Raw genomic sequence first — 19,451 nt, forward strand, 5'->3', positions numbered from 1 at the left:
AGGGCTGAGGCTCCCCTTCATCTCCTACCTCCTCTCCTGTGGTCTCCCTCTCCCTGGGATTCTCCACTTCATTTGCTGGAATATTGACCAGAGGAAGGCTGCTCCTATGGCTAAAGAGTATTGTTCAGACTGGGACCCTTTAGGGGTGCTGATAACCATGCCAGGACAGTCGTCATCTGGGGCTTTCTCGAGCATACTAGGGTGTTTGGGCACCTGCCTATGGCAAGAGGCAGGTCCCTAAAGTCCCAGCAGAGAGCAGGGCCCAAGGGTGGGAGGACTGAGCAAACCTCTTATCAGCTCCACTTCCCGCCCCCCAGCCCAAGCCTGGGGCAAGCGTCCTGGCTTCTTCCCACTTCCCCAAAAGCCCAGTATAAGGGTGGCCTCTGGCACCCAGCAGCCAGAGGCACTGAGAGTGGGGGCTCCAGACTCTGAGGACGTAAGTGCCCGCTCGGCTGCCCGGGAAGGAGAGGTCTAGGGCTGGGGGAAGCAGGACCCTATATGGCAAACATCCTGGAGGCCTCTCCTTAGGACCATAATGGCCACTATCCTTCCCCTTTCACCCCCAGTGTGAGTGAAATTGGCCCTCACTGTGAGCAGACCTGTTCCCATGGCGGCTAGCATCTGAGCTGAGTGCTGCCCCAGGGAACAGTGATGGAGCTCTCAGGAAAAAGGGTCTTTTGTACTTGAGCTGACAACCCCCTGTTCTTTTCTTGATTCTCCAGCTCAGGGTCTGTTCAGTCGGGGAGAAGGAAGCGCTCTAGTTTGCCCTTTAATCCACCAGTTAAGCAAACACTGCATCTCCACTGTGTGCCAGGGGCCGTGCAGACACGTGAGAAGTCCCCAAGGAGGGAAGGTGAAGTTGTGTGCCTGTCACAAGACTGAGGGGATATGAAATGCTCACTGCTTCTGCCCCTTCTCCTGCTGGGGACAGTTTCTGCTCTTTATCTGGGTAAGTCCTCCTCTTCCCTCCTCATCCATTTTTCTCTTTTCTCTTCTTTCCTGCATCTGTTTTTGCTCTTGTGGGCCAGGGCCACAGCCTCCCCTCTTCAGTTGACCCAGCCCACCTCTAGTTAGATTTCTCCTGGACTCAGAACTGTGACCTGAACTTTCCTGAAGGAAAAACACCCACCTGTGAAGATGAGGGCTTCTCACAGGTGCTGCCTCGCACTCCCAAAATACCCCACATGCGGTGTCAGCCAGGTTCTCATGCCTTTGGGTGTGTGATGCAAGAATTCTGGCTTGCCCAACCCCCAAGGGGTCCTTCCAGTCTTGGTTCCAGATGGCGTCCCTAGGAAGGCTGAGTGGGGCCATCAGAGCTGTCCGTGGTCCTGGAAGAACAGAGAGCCCGGCCTGATGGCAGGTTACCTCTTCTTTCCAGAGAATGATGCCTCCCATCTGGGCAGCAGAGAGACACAGGCTGACCTGAGCCAGGATCTGGAAGGTTCGGGGGAACAGGAGGGAGAGCTGGCCCTGAATTATGGAGCGCTTGAGTCAGAGGGAGAGGACGCTGTGGCTTCCAGCTATCAAGATGCGTTTGAGGATGAGGGGGCCATGGAGTCAGACCCAGCTGCCCTGGACAAGGATTTGCAGTGCCCTAAGGAAGAGGACACAGTTCAGCTTCCAGGCAGCCCTGGGTGCAAGACCTGCCGCTTCCTGGTGGTGCGGACCCCGAGAAAGTTTTGGAATGCTCAGGTAAATGGCAGGGAGGCTACTATGGGGGACCAGGTGGAGGAGACAAGAGTGGAGCCAACCTTCTGTTCCCTATCATTTGGACTAATGGCTCTCCAGGCCGAGTATGCATCAGAGTCTCCTAGAAGTCTCGTTAAAACACAGATTTCTGGGCCCCATCTCCTCAATTTCTGATTTAGCAAGTCTGGGGCTTAAGAGTTTGCATTTATAACAAATTCACAGGTGGTTATATTGTCGGTCGGGAGACCGCACTTTGAGAACCACTGGTTTAGATAAAAAGCTTTGGTATAAGATATGCCTGTGCTAAATCCTGGCTTTGCTTGTCGCCAGCTGTTTTATTTGGGCAAGTCACTTCACCTCTCAGGGATCCTGTATCTTCATTTGTAAAATGGAGGTGTATGGTACCACCGCTTAGAGTTGTGGTGAGGATTTAAATAATACATGGAAAGTATTTAGAATAGTCCCTGGGTCATTGTAAACTCTCAGGGAATGGTGGCTGTAGTTATTCTGAGTATTATTATTCTTTTCTGCAAGAAGTTCCTGACACCAGATAAAGGAACAAGAGATGGGATTCAGGGGGGCAATAGATCCCTGATTTCTGACTTGGAAAGGGATGAGGGGGTCTCTCCTGGAGACTCAGGGACTTGAGAGAGAACAGTGGATTTTCTACCCCACCTCTTCTCTCTGCAGAATACATGCAGGAGGTGCTACCGAGGCAACCTCGTCTCCATCCACAACTACAGTTTCAACTATCGCATCCAGTGCGGGGTCAGTAGCATTAACCAAGGACAGGTCTGGATTGGAGCCTACAAGTCCTGGGTAAGCGAGGGGCCAACTCCCAGGTACACGAAGGTCTTTCTGATTGCCTCAAGGGGCCACCTGCTGGCATTAAGACTCATCCAGCAGCTGAAGCCGGCTCATACCGGCTTAGGAGAACTGATGATTGAGTGCCTCTCTTCCTAACTCCATGTTCAGTGGCTTCATGCTTGTAGCTTGAAAGCTGCCATGGTGGATGTATTTACACCAAGGAAATTGACAATTATTACAAATCAGGTTTCTTTCTTCCCTCTAGCCTCTCACCTTCCCCCAAAGCTGGTTGTTAAACGTTTACCAGCACACTCCTGGCGTCAGGAGATAGATTCTATATCTAGTTTGGTCCCTTACGAGGTGAATGACTACCTCCAAATTTCAGTTTCCCCATCTCTAAAGTGGGGTCCTTCTCTCAGAGTGGCCTTGGGATTGTGGACAAATAAGGGCCATTATATTTGCTACTCAAGTGTGGTTCACGGACCAGCAGCATCAACATCACCCGGTAGCTCATTAGACATGCACGATCTTGGGCCCCGTCCCAGAACTCCTGAATCAGAATCTGCATTTTTCACTAGATCCCTAGGAGATCTGTGTGCACAGTGAAGTTTGAGAAGTGTGATAGCCGGAAGTGATGCTTGCTCTTCCTTTGTCATTGCCTGCGAACCCTCAGGGATGGGTCTCAACGGTATCCTAGCCAGGTGGGCAGTGAGAGGAGATTATATATACAGTGTTCAGGAAGGGATACTCAGTGGGCTTTCCGGAGACCCAGAATCTGTCTGTCTCTCTGGACCTCCGCCCTCTGACCCAGCCTCTCTCTTCTCTAGTTCACGTGGGGCAACAATTTTCGCTGGGCTGATGGCAGTTGCTGGAACTTTAGTTACTGGGCCTCAAAGCAACCTCGGAATGGGAGTGGCCGTTGTGTGGCCCTGTGCACCAAAGGTGAGGGGGCCCGGGCACCAGGACAAGGGGAAGGGGTGGCAAGGTGGACTCCCACACATGTCCCTTTGAGCTGCCTGAACACACCTCCCCAAACCCACACCCTCCCTCCAAGTGGAGAACCAATGTCCCTGTCTGTGAGGAGGGCTGATAGGTAGGGATGCCTCAGAGCAAAACCAGGTGATGAGGCTCCCGGTACAGGGGCTAGAGGGGGACTCCCCATCCTCCCAGGCAAAGCTAGGCTCAGGGCCTGGGGACTCCTTTCCTTCCTCTGATATGATGGCGACAAGGAGTGAGTATGGGACAGATGGGAGGAACAGATGTGAATGTAAGGTGTGGATGACGGATGAGGTGAAGATGCGGGAATTAAGGATGGCTGACTTTGCCTGTTTTGAACAGCACGGCTGCCAGATGTGAGGGAACTTATTACAGTGGCTGGACCAGACGGGTTAGAGTAAGATAGCTGAGATTCACACCCCAGCTTTGCCACTTGCCAGCTGAGACACAGGCAAGTTATCACTCCCACTAAGCCTCAGTTTCCTCATCTGTGAAACGGGAGTGATGATAGCACCGACCTCCTGGAGAGTCGTTGTGAGAATTAAACGATAGCCCAGGTAAAGCACTGAGCACATTGCCTCTGCAAGGGAAGAGATCAATGGCTAGTCCGGATGTGTGGGAAACCTGTGGCCATCGGATCATGACTACGGCAGGCAAAGATGACATATGAGGTGCCTGAGGAGGGGACGAGGGAGCACAGGCCACACTCAGGTGGGCAGCTGACATCACTGTGCTCTCTACCGCTAGGGGGTCGGTGGCAACGAGCTCCATGCAAAAGACGTCTGCCCTTCGTCTGCAGCTACTAAGCCAGAGGCACGGAGATCCTCCCTTCACGCCCTCCTGGTGGCCTCTGTCCTACCCTTGGCACTTGTCCCCAACCTCTCCGGATCATAAAGTCAGACTTCCAACAGCATCTCCTGACTCTTGTTTCTTCATTGAGCACTTCAGAGAAGTTGGACTCTGGGTTGGAAAATCCTGGAAGCATTCACTCCGGTTTCGTGGGGAGTGGGGTGGGACTTTGAGGAAAGTAAAAGATGTTGGAGTAGGGCGCCGGATCGGGGCGGGGCTGTGGGGGGGTGCGGGGCGCCGGGGTGTGTCTGCAGCGCCACCTGGGGGCGGAGCGCGTACCGGGCGGCGGTCCTTTTCGTTCCGGCTCTGAGGATTCCCCCCACCCCCCCCCCACCCCACCCCGCGCGCCCCACCTGCCCCAGGTCCAGGGAGGAAGAACTCCTTTGGTGACGGGGTGGGGAACTGACCCTGTTGCTCTGTTTGGATTCTGTAAGGTGTGCGGGGCGGGGTGGGATTGGCGGCTTTCCAAAATGGAGGCTCTGTGCCCGATTCAAGAATTGGATGGACCATTGAGGTCCCACCTGGGGTAACCACGTAGGGGGGAAGAGAAAGTGGTCTCTCGGGGCAGCCGGCTTCTCGAGACCTGTGTCTTTTTCACTTATGATAATGGCCCCTATTTTCCACTCTCCCAGCCACCTGTGTGTGAGTTCAGAGGCCCCAACTTCTTCTGAGATAGTTCCCCACCCCATTCCCAGGAGGGTGGCTGTCCTCCTCACTGGGCCCCGAATCCTTCATCACCTCCCCGGTCCCCAGCCTATCCCCCCTCCCTAGAGGGGCCGCATTCTCAGGAGGGAGCTGCCTCTCATCCCAGGGCCTTTTTAAAAAAAAAATTATTTTTTTTTAACTTTTATTTTTGGCTGAGTTGGGTCTTCGTTGCTGCACGAGGCCGTTCTCTGGTTGCAGCGAGCAGGGGCTACTCTTCATTGCGGTGCGCGGGCTTCTCAGGCTCTAGGCGCGTGGGCTTCAGTAGTTGTGGCACACGAGCTCTAGAACGCAGGCTCAGTAGTTGTGGCGCACGGGCTTAGTTGCCCTGCGGCATGTGGGATCTTCCCAGGCCAGGGCTCGAACCCGTGTGCCCTGCATTGGCCGGCGGGTTCTTAACCACTGCGCCAACAGGGAAGCCCCTCATCCCAGGGCCTTGGGGCCAAAGTCAGGGCATCTGTAGCTGTGTGGCTCCAATGCTGGTTCTACAGTCCCAGGTCTCCTCTGCTTCTCCCATTTTCTCAGATCCTGGGGACATTGAGAGAGAACACCGTTGCTGCTCTTAACTTTGTTCCAGGCTGGGCTCCAGGAAGGATCTGGGCTTGATGAAGCGAGAAACTCAGACTGGAAACTGGGTATTCAGAGGACAGAGAGCCCCGGGTTGTGAGAGAGAGAGAGGGATAGAAAGAGAGACTTCTTGGGGGTGTAGTTCTACATGGGGCACAGGGAGAATGTACAAGTATTTCTGGGTGCGCACACATACCCGTGTGTATATGGATCTTGGTGTGTACAAGAGTCAGTCTTTGGATACCTGTGTGTATGTGAATCTATATTTGTAAATATGCATAAATCTGTGTGTGAGTCAGCGTGTATTTATGTGTTGTGCGCACGTTTTATAATCTCTATTTATGGATGTGCCTGTATGTCCGTGTCCATCTTTGAGTGTGTGTATGTGTGTAGCTTTGTACCTTATACTCCTGAATCTGTATATGCATACATATGTGTGCACCGCTGTGTCTTTGGCCAGTATCTTTGGGAGTATGTGTACATGTCAGTGTGTCTGAGCATACCTGTGTACAGGTCTACCTTTGTGCATGTATGTGTGTGTGTATCTGTACAGCTATCTGATGAAATGTGGAGTTTTTTTTTTTTTAATAGACCTTTATTGGAGTTTACTTGCTTCACAATACTGCGTTAGTTTCTGTTGTACACCAAAGTGACTCAGTCATATGCATACATATGTCCCCATATCCCCTTCCTCATGAGCCTCCCTCCCACCCTCCCTATCCCACCCCTCTAGGTCATCGTAAAGCACTGAGCTGATCTCCCTGTGCTATGCGGCTGCTTCCCACTAGCTAACTATTTTACATTCGGTAGTGTATATATGTCGCTACTACTCTCACTTAGCCCCAGCTTCCCCCTCCCACCCCATGTCATCAAGTCCATTCTCTATGTCTACATCTTTTTTTTTTTGATTCCATATATATGTGCTAGCATACGGTATTTGTTTTTCTCTTTCTGACTTACTTCACTCTGTATGACAGACTCTAGGTCCATTCACCTCACTACAAATAACTCAATTTCATTTCTTTTCATGGCCGAGTAATATCCCATGGTATATATGTGCCACATCTTCTTCATCCATTCATGTGTCAATGGACACTTAGGTTGCTTCCACGTCCTGGCTATTGTATAGTGCCGCAATGAACACTGTGGTACATGAGTCTTTTTGAATTATGGTTTTCTCAGGGTATATGCCCAGTAGTGGGATTGCTGGGTCATATGGTAGTTCTGTTTTTAGTTTTTTAAGGAACCTCCATACTGTTCTCCATAGTGGTTGTAGCAATTTACATTCCCACCAGATGTGGAGTTTTTGGAACAGAAAATCCAGTTTTGCCAGATGTGCTTTGTTTCTAAAGATGCTGGAGTTGATGGAGCAGGACAGGATCGGAGAACCCCAGGGGAAGTGGCTGGTGGTGAAGCAGCAGGGTTGAGCCCCTCGAACATGAGCAGGGCTCTGGCAACGGGAGAAGGGGCCTTGACATTGCTATGAACCTCACCAGTGCTGGGCCCCGGGAACTGCCTCTAGGTGAGGCCTGTCCTCAGTAGACTCTATCCATCTGCCTTGGATAGAGATTGGGTCACGGAGCTCCTAATCACAGCATGTCAGTCTCCCCAAGGGCATGGAAGGGGAGCTGCCTTGAGGTCAGGCCCCTACCCACGTCCCCGCACTGTGTACTGCAACAAGCTAACCTTGATGCTGTGCTTCTAAAAGAAGCAGAAGCAGTGGGGGGTGGGAAGGATGAGCTCTGCACAGGTAGCTCTGGGACTGGTATTTCTGGGAATTGCTGAACGGCAAGCCCCCTCTTATCAGCCTCCACTTATCTCCTTGGTGGGGAATGGGCTCTAGCTAATCCCAGTAACCAAATATACTGCCAGCCAAGGCCAGAGGTAGAGGGAGGGAGGAGAAAGGGGTGGGGTAGGGTGGTGCTCAGACCCTTCCAGACTGAAGCTTGCTTGAGGCAGGCCAGGGTAGTAAAGATGTCCTTCAAATATCCAGTGCTGTCTGTTAGTGGGCCTCAGCTTCAACCATTATATATTCTTTCCTTTGGCTGTTTAAGGCCTTTCAGACTTGAAGCCCTTGATTAAAAAGCAAATATTCTTAGGACAAGAAACTCCTGAGTGTCTTGTCTATTAATACCTCTGGAAGATTGATTGGTAACTTGCCGAGAACAAGGTTTTGTGAGGAGGAACACAGAAGGGAAAAATGTGTGTAACTGTTAGTGTGCATGGGCGGGGGGTTGTGGAGAAGAAAAGCTATTAAAAAGGAGATAATGAAGCAGAGAGTGCTGTGCTCACAGTTTTCTCTTCCTGGGGACCTAGGAAGACTATATTCCCCAGTATTCCTTGCAGTAAACCTGGGCTCTGCAGCATGATACCGAGTCTGGCCAGTGCGATGTGGTTGGATGTGATATAAAGGCCAGACCTGGCCTTTATAGGATCCCCTGTGATCATCCATGATCCTCCAGTTCTCACTTTCCTTGCCACAGTGACCTGGGGGTCCATGTATCTCAGATGGCATAGCTGCCAGGTGGAAGGGGCTGACTGACCTACGTTGTTGTATTAAATCCTGAGATTTCACAATTAAATTGTTACTGCACCAAAATCTGCTTTGGCCTAACACATGTAGAAAAGAGGGTGCCGACAGATTTCTTAGTTTTTCCCAGGCAGATACGGCCCAGCAGTCAAGATCCCAGACTCTGGAGTCATAACGGTCTGGGTTCAAGTCCCAGCTCTACCACTTCAGTTTTAAAAGCTTACTCAGCCTCAGTTTCTTCTCTAAAATGAGGGTTGAATGAAACAATGCCTGTCACACATTTAACTCATCGTTTGGCAATGGCGAGTGATCACTAAACGTTAGCTTTGATGCTGAGCTGTTAGGAATGAGCGTGGGTTTCAGGTCAAATGTCCGCGCGTTGCAAATTTCTTCTTCTATTTCTAGGATTAACGACAAACCATGGCAAGCTTACCGGGGTTGGCGTGAGGGGTCACGTGATTGTGTTGGTGATCGTGCTGAGTACACGTGACGCAGCGGAGGTGAGTTAGTTACTGGTATTACTACTGAGATCAGCCCTAAGTCTTGCACAGGGAGCCATGACCTAGTTCAGCCGCGGGCAAGACAACATCGGGCTCACACGTCCAGGAGCTCAGGCTGGGGATGGGCTGGCAGTCTCAGGACGGGCTGATGCGCCCGTACGAGGACCACCCCAGTCTGGAGGAAGGGTCCCTGCAGGACAGAGCTGCCTCTGTCTCCTCCTCAGAGAGCATCCCTGTGACCCCAGCCTCAGCCCATCCTCCCGAGAGCTGGATTCACTGGGGCTCCTGGTGGGAGAGCTCAGCACTGCCTTCACTGATGTCTCTGCTGGTCAGATCTCTGGCTGCTGCCTGATTCCCTAGGCCACCCATGGGGAGGTGGTACCCCATCCTCTTGAGGATGGGGCTGGGGGTGAAGGCAGAGTGGAGAAAGGGGTGATGGGCCTCATGTGGCGTCATCTCACCGCTTCTCTCCTGGGGTGGGGGATCAGAGGGGTTGGGCCTTCCTGAACTACCCCCCAAGCTGCCCCGCGCCTTCTGTAGAGGGGCCAGCCCTCCACGTACAGTTAAGCTCGTCTCTGCTAAGGCCTGCGAGCCAACCTTTCCAAGGCATTTACCATGAAGCTAGTGAAACTTACACTCCAGGGCCACTCACCTGCCTGAGCCTCTTCTAATAAAAGATGACCCACGTTGCATATGCTTCAGGCTTCATAAAACCTGGATCTGCTCCTGATCTCTGCCCTGGTGAGATTTCTGGGCCTCCACTGTGGAAGAGCCCAGAAGGGGAGGGGGCGTCGGGGCAAAGGAAGACGGGGTGGGCTTGGCGTGCTCTCAGCAGCCTTCCCAGCTGCCTGTTCCTTCCTCCTTCCCTGAGTGGCGGGACACCTGGTTCTCTTTGGGCCACTAACTGTGTGACACTGGACGAGTCATTTTCCCTCTCTGGCCTCAGTTTGCTCATCTGTAAACAAGAGAATCAGACAAGACGGCTCCGAAAGCCCCTTTAGTTTCTGCCATTAGAGGACCGACCACCTCATTAGGGCCCCGCGGGGACTGGCCTGCTGACCGGCTGCTCGCCGGGCGTTGGGTCTCACCGGACCTTTCCGTCAACGTGTTGGAAGAGACTTGCTGATCTCCTGGAACAGGGCACCAGGTTGGGGAATCCCGTCCCGCCCCGGGGGAGCCTAATGGGGCTCCCAGAGTGAGGGGCCTGGCATATGTATGAGCACGTGGGGGTCCCAGAGAAAATGAGAAAGGCCTCTTCTCTCGCCTGGGGAGAGGGAAGGAAGAATTCACTGACCGTTACGCCTCCTATTCCCTTCTGAATTTGGGACCCACCCAAGTCAGAGAGAGACCCCACACCCCAGTCCTACTGGTCTCCCCTAAAACGGGGCCTGCCTGCGTTCCTGGGGACAGCATGGGGCTTACTCTTGACTAAGCTGAAACTAATCACAGTCAAGGTGGAGGAGGGTGAAGCAGCAGGGCAGACGCTCCCCGGGGCTTCATTCTTCTCTTGTGGGGTGTGGGCGGTGGAGTTAGGCAGACGTGGGTCCAAATCCCAGCTCTCTCGCTTCCTGGCTGGGTGGCCTGGGGCAAACGACTCAGTCTCTCTGAGCCTCAGTGTGTCTTCAAAATAGGGAAGCTAATATCTACCTCGTAGGATTATTCTAAGGATTAAATGAGATAATGTGTGTGAAAGTGTCTGGCATTTGGGAGGCCCTTGTGGCCACTAGTTCTTCCTATTATTAGCTCTACTCTTCAGAAGGGGATGACTCATACCACTGCCCTGGGGGTTCTGGGAAGCACAGAGGGGTGAGGCGAGGGGTGAAGGTGAGACTGAGGTCTTAGTGGGAACAGGACGTGTCTAGAGCAGTGGGAGGGCCAGACACCTGGTCCCGGCTGTGGCCTCAAGGAGTGAGCAGCAAAAATGAGAGCCTCTCCCCTCTCCCATCCCCGTTGCCCAGGTGGGACCCTCTGTTGGGAGGCCTGGAGCCCAAGGGGGAGAGTGGGGCCCACAGAAGAGGCCCTAGTGGCCAATGGAGTAGGCGCCTGAGTCCGTGGACTGCTTCTCCTCTGTGGTCTGGTCGCTGGGGTACACGGGGTTGGCCGAGGCCATGACCTTCAGCGTGGTCTCATTCACCTGTGGGCAGAAGGGCTGGCATGATCGTGCTCTGACTGTGGGCAGGATCCTCCTATGGGCCCCCGTGGGACAGACTCAGCCTTTGGGGCTCGCAGCCCGGTCGTAGGGGAGCTAGAGCGAGTCTGTGACCCCAAGACTCTTCCCATGCACCTCAAGGGCAAACAGACCTGAGCCAACCAGTAGCAGGATTTGTCCCTCACCGAAGCAAAGAGGGGACAGTGAGTGGATGCAGACGATGACCACAGAGCCCACTCTTGGCCGGAGCCCCTCTTGTCGGGATCCCCAGTACGCACTGAGGCCCCCAGGAGGTGGGCCCCTGAGAGTCTGGGCTCCGGCTCCCCTCCCTGCCCTGTTCCTCTGCCTCTCGTGGGCGCACCCCACCCTCCCCGACTCACCTCCTCAAACTTCTTGGCTTTGTACTGGTCGGCCCCCTTGAGGAAGTTTAGCAGGATGATGTCGCAGAGGACAGTCCCCTGGAGGTGGAGAGCGGGGCGGCTCAGCGGGGCTGCAGGGCGGGGGCAGCGCGGCGGGAAGCACGGGCGGCAGGCGGGACTGCCCTTGGGGTCGGGGTGAGTCCTCCAGAGACACCTGACTGATGGTTCCTCTTAGGAAAACATCGAGGGGCCTTGCAGAATATCTCCAGAACCCACCTCCCCAGCTCCTGGGGTGAGCCCAGACCAGACTGCAGAGGGAGGACTTGGTGGGAGAAGCAGAGGGACCGCGGGGGTCCAAGTCCCTGGGGAAGGGGCTCTGTCCCCACCTTGCCAGCTGGGCTCTGTTCCACAACCGGGCTCTCAGGTCTGGGAACCCCGGAGTCTCCTCGCCCCCCTACACAGTGGCGAACGGGGACTCTGTAGCAGGTGGGGGACTGCCGTGGAGTGAGTGAGCTCTCCAGGACTGGAGATGTTCACGCAAGGGCTGGCCCAGCAGGGAAGTGAGGGCAAGAGGTTGGGCTCACGGTCTGGGAAGGAGAGGGTCACCGCTTGCCCAAACCCTGCCAGCCTGGGCCGCACCCTGAGTGGCCCCTGGACTGAACCCAGAGGGGCTGCACTCACCACTCCCACAGAGGTGAAGGCTGCCACGGAGCTGATGATCGTGGGAATGATGTCAAACCTGCCAGCCTGTGTGCGCAAAGACCCAGGTGAGTGGGCACAGCTCCAACAGGGCCGGGGCGAGGCCTGACGCGGAGCTTGGACCCCCAGCCGGGAAGACCCTGGAGCCTGCAGGGCTCTTGGTACATCCGCAGGCCTCACCTGCTGTGGACATGTGACCAGCGAGGGTCTCAGAGCTGGTCAGTGGCAGGACCCTGCCCCCAGAGGAGCCTCTTTAGGGCCCAGGATGGGTCCAGGTTTCCTCCCCTGTCCCCCGTGTCTGCCTGGCCCAAGGACTCACATTTCCATACACCAGCACGTCGAAGCGGATGCCGAAAGCCTTCAGAAGCGTGCGGTACTCACTGCCGTTCTCTGTCTTGTAGTACTTGGCAAACCTGGAGGCCAGAGGGGAAGGTGGGTCCCGCTGTGGGCGCCTGTCTCTCTTGCCTGAAAATTCAGGGGCCTCTAGAGCCCTGTGACCCTCACCTACCGAGCAACCCTTACTGATGGTTTGGTGGGACACCTGCCGTGGTCCTCCCTGTGTGGTGAGCTGAACCCCTCCCTGCACAGGCGTCACCTTGGGGGTTTGTTAATAAGGCAGATTTCCAGGCCCCACCCTGAACCCATGGAATCAGCATCTCTGTGGGTGGAGCCCAGGACTCTGTCTTTTAAATAACGTCCCTAAATGATTCTGAGGTGTATGGAAGTTGGAGCCCAGCTGGACTCCAAGCTTCTTCAGTTCCTTTGTTTGGGTATCCCAGGGCCCGGCAGGGGCTCCCCTCTCCACAGGCTTCTCAGCCTACTTGGGTTCAAAGCCTGGTTCTGCCACTTGTCAGCTGTGCAACTTGGGCCAGTTGCTTAACCTCTCTGACACTCGATTTCCTCATTTGTGAGTGGGAATAATACAGAAGTCCCGCTTCAAAGGGTTGCCATGAAAATTGAATGAAACCACGTGTGTCAGGGGTTTAGAACAGTGTCTGGAACAAAGTAAGCACCCAGGAAATGCTCACTGGTGTTGATACTGCTGAAAAAATACGTTGATTTCTAGAGCAGTTTACAGAGCAGTTTTAAAAAGTGTCTTTAGACACCTCATCTCACAAACTTGTGGGATAGGGATGTGACTGCTCTGTTTTTCACATGAGGCTCCAGGGGTTAAGTGACTGGTCCAGGGTTACCCAACTGGCTGAGACCCGGTGCTGGATTTCCTCCAGTTCAAGAATTTGTCCTCTGTACCTTCTCTGCCTGGGCTGCTGGCTGCCAGGAACCGTGCTGGAGACTGATAAGAATGATCGCATTTAACTCTCACCAAACACGGTGAGGTGGGTGTTCATACCCCCATTTGGAAGATGCCTGTGGGGTGAAGGGACCCGCCTGTAGTCTCACAGTCAGTAAGGATTCGAATTGCATTTGGCTTTTGGCTTCTAAAGCCAGTGCGTTTCCCCTTACACGGCTCTGCCCACCACGGGCAAAACTCTAACGGTAGCAAAGTGCAATCTCTTTGGGCTACTGTCCCAAAGCTGTAACACAGGCTACTGATGCCAGCATCCCAGGAAAATGGTGAGGATTAAGTGAGAGGATGGTCGAGAACGAACTCAGAAACCTCTGTAACTGTGTGGCGTCGACATCGGTCTCATTCGGTGCCTCCCTTTCAGTGTTTCCACTCCCCAGAGATTCCCAGGCCAGTCCCAGGCCTCTCCCAGCACAAAGAGGGAGTCTGAGAAACTCCTTCCCTGGAAGTGTTCCGTGATTGACGTGACGCCCCTCCCAGGGATGTCTGCCTTCCAAACTGTCCAGCAGGGAGAATGAAGTGCTGAGCCCAAGGGGATAAATAATGGAGAGCTCACGGGCAGGGGAGGAAGGTCATCTGTGGTGGGGAAGAGCCTCCTGAAACTGTAAGTATCGGCCGCTGTCTGCTCTGGCTGCCAGGGAACTTTGGGGTCAGGCAGAAATGAGTTCAAATCCTGGCTGCACCACTTGCTGGCGGTGTGGGGCCTTTGAGGGGACTTAGCCCTCAGGGTTTGACTTCCCACGCCTATAAAATGGGGGCGCTCAGGCCCCCTTTGCAGGTCTGTTAGCGAGAAGGGTGACCCCTGAGACCGGCCCTCCGAGGCAGGTGCTCTCCTGATTCCCATGTTGGACATTTTGCCCACCCCTCCACACCCAGTCTCTGCCCTTCTCTGCGGGGCCTGGGAGCCTGGTCTGCAAAGACTGCTTCCTTCCTGCCCTCTGGTTCCAGCTGGGTTCAGCCAGTGGGAGGCACCCACAGGAAACCAGACGGTGGGAGGGAAGAAGGGCGAGGGCTTTTCCTGTCCCAGTTCCTCTGCTGACTTCCGTCCTGAGGCCCAGAGCCTGTCGGGTGCACCCTCTCCAGTCCTGTGACTGCTCCCTCCCCTTGCCCTGCCGGCTTAGCTGGTAGCAGCCTTCCTGTGGTGGCCGCTCTGGTCCTTCCCCAGGCTCCTAGCTTCCTTTAAACTGCCTGCATCTTTGCACACAGTCGTCCTTTTTTTTTTTTTTTCCTCCGGTATGCGGGCCTCTCACTGTTGTGGCCTCTCCCGTTGCGGAGCACAGGCTCCGGACTCACAGGCTCAGCGGCCATGGCTCACGGGCCCAGCCGCTCTGCGGCATGTGGGATCTTCCCGGACCGGGGCACGAACCCGCGTCCCCTGCATCGGCAGGCGGACTCTTAACCACTGCGCCACCAGGGAAGCCCTTACAGCCTTTTTAAGGCCTTAGTCAGGTAACAGGTGCTTTACTTGGGCACACGGCTACAGCCCTGCCCAGGCACAGGCAAGACAGAAGATGGGCCGCCCTCCCCCTGCACTCCTTCCTGACCCAGCTAAACCTCTCCAGGCCTGAGCTTCCTGTTCTGTAAAATGGGGATGGTAAGGGTCAGTGTCCTGGGAGGAAACAGTCAGTGGTCTCAAAAGGGACGACTGCCTGAATTGGAATTTTGATCCACCCTTACAACTCCAAAATCTGTGCTCTTAACCCAGAACTGTCCTGCCTCTGAGCTCTAAGTGGCCATTAAGGACACAGGCAGCCCTCGTGCTGGATCTCAAAGCCCTTCTGCAGTCTGTGTTCTGTCTCACATCATGGGAGAATTCAGGGCCCTTGTCTGAGACGTGTGGGAACTGAGAGATGGGGACCAGGCAAGGGTGAGAGGTGGGTCACAGATGCTAAGGGCCGGGCAGAGCCTGGGACTGTGGTCCTGAGGGCTACATCCCCAGCCTACGGCTGCAGCCATGGAAAATGCTCTGACATGGACCCGAACAAAAAGTCAGCATCCTGGGCACTGCCGTTCAAAGCAGGGCTGGCTAAATTTATCTTGGGAAGGAATGTGAAGGGAACAGGGAGAAAACCCAAAGCAGACTTGGTTTTCCTCCAGCACCTGCCTTCCAAGAGGCAATAAGCACGATAAGATCATATCTCACCACCCACACACCGTTGGAGGGGGTTTGGCAGGGACTGGTTCTCTACCCGGGAGGGCAGGAGGAGGGACAGCTCTTGGTGGGTGGGGGGAGGCCCCCGCTGCAGGCAGGGGAAGGACCCAGACATCCTGACTTCTGCACTCAGTGTGGCCAGTGGAGATCACAGAATCTGGCCCAACCCTGTGGCAGAGATGGGCTTGGCATTCACCAGGGTCTGGGTTATCTTCTCTCCTGGCACCCGGCTGGACCATATTTCCCAGCCGCCTCGCATCTAACCTGGGCCCTGTGACTTGTTCTTGTCAATAGACTGTGAATGGAAGTGAGGTCTGTTACGTCTGGGCTGACGTGTGTTAGAGTTGTGTGCCTTCCTCATCCTCCCTTTCCTCGTGGCCAGGTGCTGTAGAGCCAGGGGAGAACTGAGGCCCTAGAGGAGACATCCACAGGTGGCAGGAGCTCAGATCCCTGAATGACTGTACGGAGCTCCCCACCCACCCTGACTCACAGGGCACTGTGCCATGAGCAAGACACAAACCTTTGTGCTGAGCCACTGAGATGGGGGGGCTGTTTGTTACAGCAGTTAGCAATATTTACGCCGACCATTACAAACTCTTATAATGTTATTGCTGAGAAGATTGAGGCTCAGGGAGAAGAAGTATTTGCTAAAGGACAAAGAATGAGTTAAAATTGGGAGTCATTCAACATTAGACAGAGAGAAGGTAAGGATACCACATTCCTAGGAATAAACCTTCTAAGAAAGTCCAGGAGATCTGTGTGTGGGTCTATGGCTGTCTTTAACTAGCTTTCTGACCCCTGGCAAGTCACTCAACCTCTCTGAGCTTTTTACCTCGACTGATAAATGAGAGTAAAAAGAGCTACAGGAAGGATGAGACGAGAGATAGTACGTGCCCAGATATAGTACGTGCTCAAGTCATGTCCCTTTCCCTTCTTATCCTGAGATCAAGGTAAAGTGAAATAATAGTATCTAGACTTGTCTGAACCATTACACTCTCTGGCCTCCTGGAGATAAGAACACTAGTAACAATAATGGCCAACATACATTGAGTGCTTACTGTGTGCAAGGCACTGTGCTAAGTGCCCTACACCTACTAACTCATTAAATACACACAACCACCCCATGAGATCCAGTACTGCTGCAACTCCCATTTTACAGATGAAGAATCAGGATCAGAGACGTTATGCCACTTGTCTAAGGTCACACCACCAATAGTCAGTGAGTGGAGATGGGATTCAAAGCAGGGCAGTCCAGTTCTAGAGCCCACACTCTTAGCCAGTATCCTAGACTGTTTGTTGTTGTTGTTGCCTGGTTTCTGTTAGGTCCTGGCTAATTTCTTTCAAGTTCCCCAGCTGGGAGCCCCTTTTGCATTTGCAAAATGACCCAGAGTCATCAGGTGGGAGTAGGACAGAAAGCATAGGAGAGCCATGAAGTGTACGAAGAAGGACCCCAACCTCCTCATCTAAAAAGGGGAAGGGGCCTTCCTTGGCCTGGCTCACCTCTCTTTTGACATGTTCCCTCTGTTCTCTCCTTATCGTCAATGAACTCTCTTGCAACAGGGGAAAAAAAGGGGGGTGGGGGGAAGGGCTTGGAATTCCCTGGTGGTCCAGTGGTTAAGACTCGGTGCTTTCACTGCCGTGGGCCTGGGTTCGATCCCTCGTTGGGGAACTAAGATCCCATAAGCCACACAGCGTGGCCAAATAAATAAATAAATAAAAGGGCTGAGCTACCCCGTGCCTGGGCCCTGATTTCTCCCAAATCCTCCGATTTCTACCTCTCTGGCTTTGGTCTTCTCGTCTGGGAAGTAGAGTTGGTGAGAATGATACCTCCATTCAACACCTTGGCCTGGAATACCACCCTCCCCTCAACCTGGCTGGGTCCACCTTCCCAGCCTCATCGGCAGAACCCCTCTCACTGCACACACACCACGCTATCTGCTTCCTGTACTCCCCGAACACACCCCATAGACAGACTTCTGTGCCTTTGCCCATTCTGTTCCCCTCTCCTCCCCTCTTCCACCGTGCAAACTCCTATTCATCCATTAGGGCCCAGCTCTGTGGCCTCTCATTTTTTTCTACATTCAGCAGATCTTTGGAGCACCCTACCCTATGCCAGGCACGGTGCTAGGCACTGCTGACCCATTGGCAAGCTCTGCTCTCATGCGAGGAAGAGAAATACGAATGAACCATGCAATCCCATAAATACGTAAAATTGGAAGTAACCCATAAATAGGTAAACTCGGACATGAGGGCTAGGAAGGAGAAGAGCGCCATTCTAGAGCACAGGTAGTCAAGACGCTGGATGGAGGCTGGAGGGTCAAGGTAGGCTTTGGTGGAAGTGCCGTGAAAGCTGAGACTTGAAGGATGGAGAGCTGAAAGGTAAGAAGGACAGAGCGGGGGCAGCTTTCCCGGCTGAGGGATCTGCAAGCCCTGTCAAGGGAAAGGACGTGGTGTTTTGAAGAAGCTCAGAGAGAGCCCTGGTGGGTGGAGGACAGAGCCAGACGGAAGCGGCCGTGGCGGGTACACCTGGCCCTGGCTGCCACAGCCAGTGTGTGTCTCTCTTCCCACTTCCACGTTCAGGGACTTCATGCTTTAGCTTGAAATTGACCGTGGTGGAGTATTTCTACTACGGAAATCGGCAGGCCCTACAAATCAGCGCCGTTTTCTTTTTCTCCGGAGAGCCGGCTTACCAGTGTAGCACTGGGGCTGTAAAGTCCCCCTAGGCTACCTTTCCTGTCTCTGCTGGGATCCAGGCCTCTACTCCAGTACCTGCCACACCAGACTGTAGTTAATAATTGGGACTGTTGACTACAAGCTAGATCTCACCATCTCTCTTTGCCCAAGGGCCTACCCAGCACAGCAAGGAGTGGGGTAAACGCTTGCTGGAGGGATAAATGGATTTCGGAGATTCTCGACATCTCGCAGATGGAGCTTAGCGATGTCAGCCTCCAGGTTTCCTCCTAGTGACTCGGGCTTCTGCATTCCTCGCTGTTCTTCAGGTAGAGCTAGTACAAGGTGGTAACAAAGGCTGTTTCTCTCCCCAGCAGAAACATGTAGGTCTGGCAGCTGGCTGGGTGGGAAAGTAGGCGCTTTTGGTGGGAATAGCCCCTGCGGAGGGGAAATGGGGAAAAGGGCAGGGAGATAATACACGTGCAGCGCTTGCTCCAGCTAAGCGCTAGGCTGGAGACTTCCACACCCATTATTTCACCGAGGCCTGGTAACAACAGCTCCGTGGCATACTTGCTGGCTTAGGGGCTCTGAAACGAGACAGTCCTGGGCTGGAATCCTGGCTTTGCCACTTGAATGAGCTACATAACCTGGGGCACAGTGCTTTATTTCTCTGAATCTCAGTTTCCCCCAGGTGTGAAATGGAAATATAGCAACAGCTGCAGGCTTATTGGAGAGGATTCCATGAACTGCTGGAGGGGAAGGCTGAGCACAGCACCGGCTCGCAGTTTTCCCTGAATATTATCTATTACCATGAGGCAACGCTGTCCAGACTCTCCCGGCTGGAGGGAAGCACCACAGCTCTCCTCAGGCTACTGGGCCTGCAGGGGCACAGCTGGGATCTGAACTCAGGCCTCCTGAATCCTGTTCACCCGCTGCTCACCCACTGCTGCTTCCTTGAGAGAAGATCCAGAAAAGAGAGTTCACTGCAGCCTCAGCGGCGGGCAGGGAGCTTGTTCAGCTGGTGCCTGAGAAAACACCTCAGCTGTGGAGGAAAGCAGAGTGTGGCTCTGACTGTGATGATGCCAGAACTATCTGGGGAGAGATCAGAGCCCAGACACCGCCCAGACACCTGGGCAATTATTAAAGCAGTGGCTCCCGTGGAACTTCAAGGAGTCTGGATAAGAATAGCTGCAATAAAAAGCGCTATGTGGCTGACGGAAGAAGTGCTGAGCCAGGAAAGGGAAGGAAGCTTGGGGGCGGGGCGGCACTGGCAGGGATGGCCACTGGGGTTGGGATGCCCCCTGAGCCCGGGTGTTTGAGTGAAGTGGGGACAGTCATCTGGTGCGCTGACTACCCTCCACGATCCCAACACCCAGTCTCTGATCGTGGGCCCCTGAAGGCTGACCTCTGCAGGCCACATTCCTGCCCCTCTTTGCCTCGGGTTTCTGGAGGGGTGCGTTGGTTACTGGGAAGCAC

The 19,451-nt window shown here is 54.0% G+C and overlaps 2 protein-coding genes across 2 annotated transcripts in view; one reads left to right on the forward strand and one right to left on the reverse strand.

The window, feature by feature from the left end:
* Positions 1–728: 728 nt before the first annotated feature.
* LOC113625198 (proteoglycan 3) lies at positions 729–4,398 on the forward strand. Its single transcript, XM_027115689.1, has 5 exons — positions 729–949; positions 1,379–1,692; positions 2,380–2,508; positions 3,324–3,438; positions 4,240–4,398. Exons 1-5 carry the CDS (start codon positions 889–891, stop codon positions 4,296–4,298), a joined length of 678 nt encoding a protein of 225 aa, XP_026971490.1. The 5' UTR covers positions 729–888; the 3' UTR covers positions 4,299–4,398.
* A 5,295-nt stretch (positions 4,399–9,693) lies between these two features.
* The window catches only part of P2RX3 (purinergic receptor P2X 3), a 29,278-nt gene continuing 19,520 nt past the window's right edge, over positions 9,694–19,451 (reverse strand). The window contains exons 9-12 of the mRNA XM_027114691.1: positions 12,167–12,260; positions 11,830–11,895; positions 11,170–11,247; positions 9,694–10,774 (exon numbers count right to left, since the gene is read on the reverse strand). Coding sequence (XP_026970492.1) covers positions 10,661–10,774; positions 11,170–11,247; positions 11,830–11,895; positions 12,167–12,260 — 352 coding nt within the window. The 3' untranslated portion in view covers positions 9,694–10,660. The remainder of the gene's footprint in view (positions 10,775–11,169; positions 11,248–11,829; positions 11,896–12,166; positions 12,261–19,451) is intronic.

Source organism: Aethalodelphis obliquidens, unplaced genomic scaffold (genome assembly GCF_003676395.1).
Source record: "Aethalodelphis obliquidens isolate GAN/ISIS:26980383/991018 unplaced genomic scaffold, ASM367639v1 scaffold14, whole genome shotgun sequence".
NCBI lineage: Eukaryota > Metazoa > Chordata > Mammalia > Artiodactyla > Delphinidae > Aethalodelphis > Aethalodelphis obliquidens.